Source organism: Carassius carassius, chromosome 33 (genome assembly GCF_963082965.1).
Source record: "Carassius carassius chromosome 33, fCarCar2.1, whole genome shotgun sequence".
Classification (NCBI taxonomy): domain Eukaryota; kingdom Metazoa; phylum Chordata; class Actinopteri; order Cypriniformes; family Cyprinidae; genus Carassius; species Carassius carassius.
In genome coordinates, this window is record NC_081787.1 from 18,207,885 (window position 1) to 18,216,196 (window position 8,312).

The 8,312-nt window shown below is 36.0% G+C and overlaps 1 protein-coding gene across 2 annotated transcripts; it reads left to right on the forward strand.

Moving 5' to 3' along the window:
* The first annotated feature begins 1,322 nt into the window (after nt 1-1,322).
* LOC132113903 (dnaJ homolog subfamily C member 4-like) lies at nt 1,323-8,218 on the forward strand. 2 transcript variants are annotated; one of them, XM_059521951.1, is made up of 8 exons: nt 1,323-1,427; nt 2,139-2,191; nt 2,604-2,734; nt 3,532-3,622; nt 4,678-4,844; nt 5,760-5,927; nt 6,495-6,581; nt 7,720-8,218. In XM_059521951.1, exons 3-8 carry the CDS (start codon nt 2,643-2,645, stop codon nt 7,814-7,816), a joined length of 702 nt encoding a protein of 233 aa, XP_059377934.1. In that variant the 5' UTR covers nt 1,323-1,427; nt 2,139-2,191; nt 2,604-2,642; the 3' UTR covers nt 7,817-8,218. The 2 variants fall into 2 exon arrangements, with proteins under 2 accessions (XP_059377934.1, XP_059377936.1); XM_059521953.1 differs by having other exon boundaries at nt 1,325-1,427; nt 2,639-2,734.
* The last annotated feature ends 94 nt before the right edge of the window (nt 8,219-8,312 follow it).

Genomic DNA, 8,312 nt, shown 5'->3' on the forward strand with positions numbered 1-8,312 from the left:
TAATGTCTTTCGTGAGCATTCTCACAATTATGACTGTCTTATGCTTTTTCAGTTCTGCTCTGGCCTGCTGCTCCTTAATATGGTTTCCATATTAATCCAATTACTGTCTTTCTCTAAAGGAATTAACTCAATGGTGAGGAACTAGCAAATCAACATATTTCTTTTAAATTCTAATTATATTATTTTTAGAAATTGTGATTACACAGACATATACACGCACACACGCACACACACACACACACACACACACACACACACACACACACACACACACACACACACACACACAAGCAACATACACACATACAATTAACATTTCAGTTCTCACATAATTATTATTGTTTGTACAAGGCACTGAGAGTTCTGGGTAATATCGCCTCTCATGGCACAGAATGTTGTGTTAGTTTGCCACAAACGGGGCTGCTGACCGCCCTCTGTGCCACACTCAAGATGGCACTTCATTTTACATTGATCTTTGTAAGAAACAGGCTTAGAATCACACAACAAAAACAATTTTAACGTAAGTCCTCCTGCGTGTAACAGGTGGTGGAGGAGTTTACGAGGTTAAATGGTGTCCCTCTGATGGAAGCCATTCAGTATAACATTCTCGATCATCACCTCCCTTCTTTCTCTGAGGTCAATATTGCATTTACCTGCTTATATTTATGGACATATTATATGTGCGGACTCACCATGATCAATCTTCTCATTCATTCTTTATTTATTTATTTATTTTTTTAAGGTGGAGAGCTTTTCAGCATAACATATCCATTGACAGAAAAAATATTTTATATTTTTTATTTTCAAAGCAGACTGAATGGACTTGTCTGAATTTTACAGAAAATGAATACCTTTTTTACTGCACTTGTGAAGCATGTTCGTGTGTTTTTGCTAGCTGCTGATCTGACTGACCCCTGGTTGCACAGAACAGCATTTTAAGTATACTGAATATATCTGAATGTTGCCATTTCTCCAAAATTCACTAGGAGTTACACAACCCTCACATGTGACAACAGCACAAACATAAATACTGCTTACACTTTATGTAAATTGAATGGTAAAAACATAAATTTCTTATTTGTTTGCAATCCTAAAACAATCGATGTTTATTTAGGATGATATTTATTCACAAGGTAATCCACTATTTCTCTTAAAAATACATAAAAGTAATAATAAAAAATACAAAATGTTTAATTGAAAGTACAATTTTATTTAATGCCTTAGATTAATTCATATCTAGTTCTCTCTCAAATGTACATTTGTACTGTAGCAATACAATTATATTATTCATGTAAATAAAGAGTAACCCAATGGAAACAGGAAAACAGCTGCTGTATGTCTGATATGCAACACTTTTTCCTTCATGTAACAAGCGTTATGAAAGCAGCAGAACATGACAGCAGATCTTCGCGTGTCCGTCAATGAAGGTGACGACGATATTTGTGTTTAATCCGCTGATTTATGTCTCACTAATGAGATTTACAGCGAGTTTGAGCAGTGTTGGTGTGCAAAGCAGCACGCTTCCTTTAACTTTGTCGTTGTTGTTGTTTTTAGCATTGCAGCTAAGCTTACAGCCTGAGTCGACTCGAGTGGAAAGTGCATTAGAGTGTCACATAAACTGATAAAACACATTAATCAGTCGGTTAAATAAACGATTTGTAAACGTGTTAAGGTCGTATCCTATTTGGGATGAAAGTACACTTTAGATTTTTAATGAACAATTACTTTAGCTACCGTTACCGTGTGATTTCAGTTTCGCTGGCCGTCTCAAACCTAGTGAGCTGACTCCTAGCAGCTCACTATATTTTGACAGCTGCCAGGTTTATTATTTATTAGTCATAGATTCCTGTTGGACTTGCTGTCCATGTTTATGATGTTAAGTTAATGTAGATGTCTGGATAGGAAACACATGCATTACACTGAATTACACTGTGTGTGCTCCTTGTTGTTGTAAAATCCTGATGGGGACCAGACTTGATAACTAATGTCTACACATAATAACTATAAATAAGTCTAGGGTTTAAATTGTGGTGATTAGATCAATAATTAGATCAATTCATGAATTTCAGATGTTAAAGAGTGGCCTAAACTATTGTATAAAATTGTGTGTGTTTGTGTAATCTCTCATGTCCATTCAGGATCTCCTGCAGAGCTGCTGACCGGCTGCATTTCAGTGGGCTCCTGCTGAGCGGTATGTATTCGCAACAAAACTCAACGTCCATTCAACACGTAAAGCTCCAGTCAAACAAAAACGTGCATTCATTATGATAAAACCTTACTCAAACAAAATGTGCATTCAGCATAAGAAAGCTTTAAGCTAAAACAACATGCACTGAACACGATCAAACTTCATCCAATCACAGCATGCATTAATCATGATAAAGATTCATCCAAACACAACATGCATTCAGCTCGCTAAAACTCAAACACAACATGATTAAGCCTCACCCAGACAGTACACATTCAACACGCTGAAACTGTAATAAAACAGGATGCATTGAACGTGCTGAAACTGCAGCAAAAACTAAAACAAAACATCCAGAAAATCTAATGTTTATCTCCATAATAATCCCCATTACTAACATATCTCAACCGTTCTTTAGATTCTCATCTGTATTATAATTTATTTCTACTGGAGCATCATGCTGTTGGAGGCTCATCTTCGTCTCTCTCAGGGTTGTTTGTGGTTCTGTAAAAGTGCTCAGCGGCTGTTCTCACTCTGTACTGCGCGCAGGTACGCACAACCAAACTTTATTTATGTAGAATACAGATGAAATGTTTTAATTTCAGCAATAAATATACAGTGAGCTTCCAAAACCAAAATTGTTTAGCTCAAATGCTTAAAACAAATCTGAGTCCCTGTGTTTTCTGTTATGCGAGTCTTACTTTGTTTTTCCGGAAGCCCATTTTTGCCACAGAATAAAGTATAAAAAAGGTAATTGTAATCTCTCAAATCTGACTTTTGGAAGTGTGTGTGTGTGTGTGTGTGTGTGTGTGTGTGTGTGTGTGTGTGAGAGAGACCCTGGACCACAAAATCTTAAGTCTTTAGTCGCTGGGGTATATTTTTAGCAATAAACCATACATCAATGAAAAGTGTATTTTTTTTTCAGCTTTCAGATTATGTATAAATTTCAATTTCGAAAAATCGACACTTAAGACTATTTTTGTGGTTCAGGGTCACATATGTAATAACTGAGTTCATACTGAAAACAAGAAAAAAAATCTGTCAATGGTGTTAAAATATAAACTAAATCTGAATGTGAGCTGATATTCTTTGAAATATTAACTATTAGTGCTGATCCAGAACAATTATGTAAATGCATTATTCTGTTTTTGACTTATTGTTCTAATCAGGCTGTTATATTAGTTTTTTAATTAATTACATTTTGTAAATTATCATCAAGGGCATGAGATTATGAGATTTGGCTGCAGTCATTTATTATTTTTGTAGAGTGACTGTTATTGTAGAGTTGTCATTATGAAGACAGTGTTGAGAAATTATGTTTTTATTTTCTCTTATTCTGTTTATAGGTCATCAACCAATTACTATGAACTTCTTGGGGTGAAACCAGATGCTACACCGGAACAAATTAAAAATGCATTCTTCGACCAATCCAAAAAGGTTCATTTGTAGGCATTATTCTATTATTTTGGTTAATGAGTCCAGTGTTACGATCACTTATATTAACCAGAACATTATAATCCCCCAGTATGGACACTTTTATAGTTGTTCTTGTTTTTTAACATCAGTTGAACCAATTTTATTTCAATTTTTTTTACAATTTTTTTTTATTTAAAATGTTTATTTGTTTATTCTGTCATCTGTACGCTTTGAGAGTGGAAAAGCAGGTAGTAATATGCATGTGATCAAAGCATTTTGCATTAGTTTATTTTGTCAAAAATTGAAGCAGATCCTCAGAAGTTTTCTCTGATACATAGCTTATCCTTTGTGGTTAAAAAAAAGTAGCCTGATGCATTCTGAAAATGTTGTATGGTTGTACAAAAATGAGTTTTTAAAAATGAGAATTAGTTTTTCACCTCCTAACCCCTAGATGGAGCTTTTCGATTGTAGCAGAGAGACTGTTATCTGTTCCCATAGTCTTAAATTCATAGGCACTTATTCTTGAAATTTATCTCCGATTTGTTTCATCTTTGAGTTTACTAGGCACATTCATTTTGATGGATAGTCAGCATGTCACAAACTAAAGCAATTAAATAAGTTGGTGAGACTGTATCAGGGGAAACAAACAAAAGACATGAAACAATTATGCAGAGAGAAACACATCTGTTTACAGATGAAGGAGGCAGAGTGACGGCAAGATAGGACCACTGCATGTCTGTGTGTGTGACAGGAGATGAGGGTACAAACTGGGGATAAGGGCGCTTTGTTTCCAAGTCAGAAGCAGATAAAAGCTTTATGAGTGATGTGACTTACAGAACAAGTTGGAGTAAAAAAGGTGAAAAGGTCATAAAGATGAGGCTTGTGGTATTTTCTGTTCACTAAATATGAGACATGCGTTAATCTGGTGCCTTTATGAATTCAATGCATTAAGGATAATAAAAAAAATTGTGCATGTGTAATTCATGTTCTTGGAATTGTTTAAATTGATAAATGTATAAATAAGTGTAATGTCATTGTCTTGATATGAACAAAAATGTCCGTCTTCTCATGTTCAGTTGCACCCTGACAGTGACCCCTCCAATCCCGGTCTGCACAGTCAGTTTGTGCAGCTGAACGAGGCGTACAGGGTGCTGAGCAGAGAAGGGTCCAGACGAGATTATGACCTCAGGCTGAGGTACCAGTATGCTGCAGGTCCGATCTCCAGCTCCACCAGCAGCCCCAGGTAACTGTTAGCGCCATAATCAATCAACCTGATCTTATTAAACGGGATTTTATTGAATTAGTAAAAGTGGGCATTTTATACCAAAATGAAGGCTATAATATTTGATTCCAATTTTCATTAATTTTATCCTTTGTCAAAAGTGAGGAACAAATCAGCAGAAACTGACTAAAACTGACCAAACAACCACTCAGAACAACCTAGCAACTCCAAGCATCTTCATAACAAAGCCCTAGCAACCACTCAGAGTCAGATATCCTTAGCAACTGCATAGCAATATGCTGAAAGCACCCAGAACAGTTTAACAACTGCATAGCAATGCCCTAGCAACCACTCAGAGCATCCTATCATCACGGTGACAAGATTTGACAAGCAGCAGTCATGTTTTCTTCAGAGTGTGTAAAAAAAAAAAAAATATCTGTCTGGTTAATTTTAATATTCTGGGTCAGCAGAAAAGTAAAGTAATTTCAAAAGAAGCTTTATACATTTTAAGTAATATTGTGAATGTGAAAGCAATTTTTGTTCAATAATATGTGGTAAAAAAAAATATTTTTAAGAAATGTAATAGGTTCATGTTGACTGATAATTTTGGGTATGTATGTGTTAGACTCTTAAAAATAAAGGTTCTGTATTGGCATTAATGATTCCACAAAGAACCTTTCCAGTGTACAAAAGATTCCTAAACATGTTAATTGTGTAATAGTTTAATTGTGTAATAGTTGTGTTCTCATTAAGTTCTTTTAAGCACTGTCCACTGAAAGGCTTGAGAAGCCTAAATGGTTCTTCTATGGCATCACTGCTAAAACCCCTTTTGGAACTTTACTTTTAAAAATAATTAATATTTTTAAGAATCACGTTTTAAAAAATGGTTATGTTTCAGTGGCAAAGTGACCAGTGTTGTGTCTCTGTGTTTGTCAGTGCGGAGGCTGCAGAGAGCATGCGTTACTGGGAGCAGTTCAGACAGGCCCAGCCTCAGGAGAACACGACCGAGGAGCGGGAAAAGAGAAAGAAACGCAACATGCACTTGGTTGGCTACTGCATGCTAACCATGCTACTCAGTCTCTCCGCACATTACTTTGGGTTCAGGTGAGCCCTAAAACATATCAGGCATACACAGTATTGACATCAACATGTGTTCCAGTCTAATATTCTTCAACACTCTTTGAATGATGCTGTGTGTATAAGTGAGTGTTTTGCTACTGTTTGAATGAAACACAACGCAAAATGTTTTCGTTTGTTCATGCGCCGGTTTTCTGATGAGTGTGTGATAATGACCTTTTGTTTTTGAAACGCATTTTGTCTGTCACATAGCCAGACGAACCCCAGTAGTGTGTGTTCACTTGGTTTCCCATAATCCCTGATGTTTGGTTTTGCTTTCCAGTATCAGCTAAATGTTTTTACACCTTGATTTAGGCAACTGAGATTAAGTATCTTCTACAAACAGATGCTGCTCGGTTGAAGCGTAGCAGAAGTGCACTTAAAATGTTTTGAAAAATGATCAAATGTTTTATTGCCCTGTCAGTACCCATGTGCCCTTTTAAATGTGACCCTAAAGTTATGTGGGCAAATCGTTGATGTCTGTTTACCCCTCCAAATATATATGTTGGCAGTAAATCTGTTCACCTTTGACCTCTGAGCTGGTCTGTCATGCAGGAAACTGGAAGAGGTCCATAATAACTTCATGGATGAGAAGGATAGAATCATCACTGATATCTACAACAAATCCAAAGAAAGAGCCAGGTGGGGACCGCTTTGAAGTTGCACGTGTTGCCTCAGGAAGCACATCATAGGCTTAGAATACAGAAGCTGGAGTGTTTGAAACCATTAGGGGACACGTTGTTAACATGTAAAGGAGAGATAAAGATGATTGTATATTCATCTCATGTTATTAGACAGCCTTTATGGATTTGTTCTTTATTAGCAACTTATTAGACCCCATAATGAAGATGAAGAACTGAAGGTCAATGTAATTTGTAAGTCACAAAAAAAAGGAATTAGAATAATGCTAAATTGCATGATGGCACCATATAAACAAACTTTTGTCAGCCAAACCCCATGTAAAATATTTACTTGAAGCATTCCCTGAGATTTTAAGTAAATATTTCAATATTTCAGTCAATGGTCACATGACATGCAAGTAACTAGATTAGTTATTTAATAATGTTTACCCTTTTATTTTGACATTGTAGCTGGACTTTTGGTGAGTTCATTAGTCAACATTAACAAGAACATTATCTCATATTTCTAACTATGAATATATATTAACTAATGATCTGTTAAGCATTATATAATGTTTTTTAAAGGACTTTAAAATAGATTCAAAACTCTTTTTAATTGTGATATAGTTTCAGTCAACGTTACATTCACAATGTAAGAGATTGGCTGGGCATTATATATGTAACTATCAAATATGCATTATATGCAAATATGTAAACTAAGTAAACTTATTGCACGTTGCCTTCCCAGATGAATGTTAAACTCTCAGAGCATGCAGAGATGGCATGAACTCTGAGACACTGAAAACACTGGATCATGAGTTGCTCGCATTTGCACTAAACACAGTGCTGCGCTTCACTGGGTAACGCACATATGGACTATAGTTAAGAAATCACAGCCTTTGATTTGATAATTGCACTAAAATAGATTAGGATTATCTTGCAGCCTTATTTTATTTTATTTTATTTTTTTTCATTTTACATTTGTTATAATTATTAGCTTTTCATCAACCCTATGCAGTTCCCCCGGCTATCCCTCGTTTGATAAAACATGCGCTTGCATAATGACAGTGAGTTTCGCATGGGATAGCACATTTATTTTTTTCTTCAGAAATTGTAAAAAAAAGTGCATTTGATCAAGCTGCGTGTCTGATTTTCCTCAGAGTGAACGGCTTTAAGAAGCAGCAGGAGATCTTGAGACAGAAGCACGCTGAGTTCCTGGAGAGACACAAGATCCGCAGTGATGGAGAAGATGAATAAAGCAAGGAAAAGAGATCTAAAACCACATCGCACAGTTATGGAGAGAGTGCAAGTTGTAGATGAATGTTGAAAAGTGAATAGTATTTTGTGTTCATAGATTTTATGATTTTTTTAGGGTAACAGTGTGTTAAATATATGAACGCAGCAATATTTCAGCCCAAAAAAATTTTTTTTAGCCCAGTTCTGTTTTTTCACCCAACTCCATCAGATTAAGGTCACAGAGGGTGCAAGGCAAATCAGGCTGATTATAGGTCAGCATGGCTCCTCGTGAGGTGTTTTAAACACCTGTACATTTACTGTATTGCCTGCATTTACAGGCGACATTGTAACTGCACCTGGAAAGGGTGTTATGGAAACATTGCATTCCTGATAAAGTAGTTCATCAAAACACTGAAACCACTGTACATTGTGCACTTTGTTAAGCTCAGAGTGTGTGTGTGTGTGTGTGGGAGAGAGTTTCTCATGGAAGAATGTTATACAGATGGACAGGTCAGTG

Bases quoted from the DNA above. Each gene is read 5' to 3' on its own strand.
- LOC132113903 (XM_059521951.1), top strand. From the start codon at position 2,643: ATGCTGTTGGAGGCTCATCTTCGTCTCTCTCAGGGTTGTTTGTGGTTC. The intron at 3,623-4,677 runs GTTCATTTGTAG...TCTCATGTTCAG, and splicing joins TCTTCGACCAATCCAAAAAG to TTGCACCCTGACAGTGACCC. The intron at 6,582-7,719 runs GTGGGGACCGCT...GATTTTCCTCAG, and splicing joins AAATCCAAAGAAAGAGCCAG to AGTGAACGGCTTTAAGAAGC.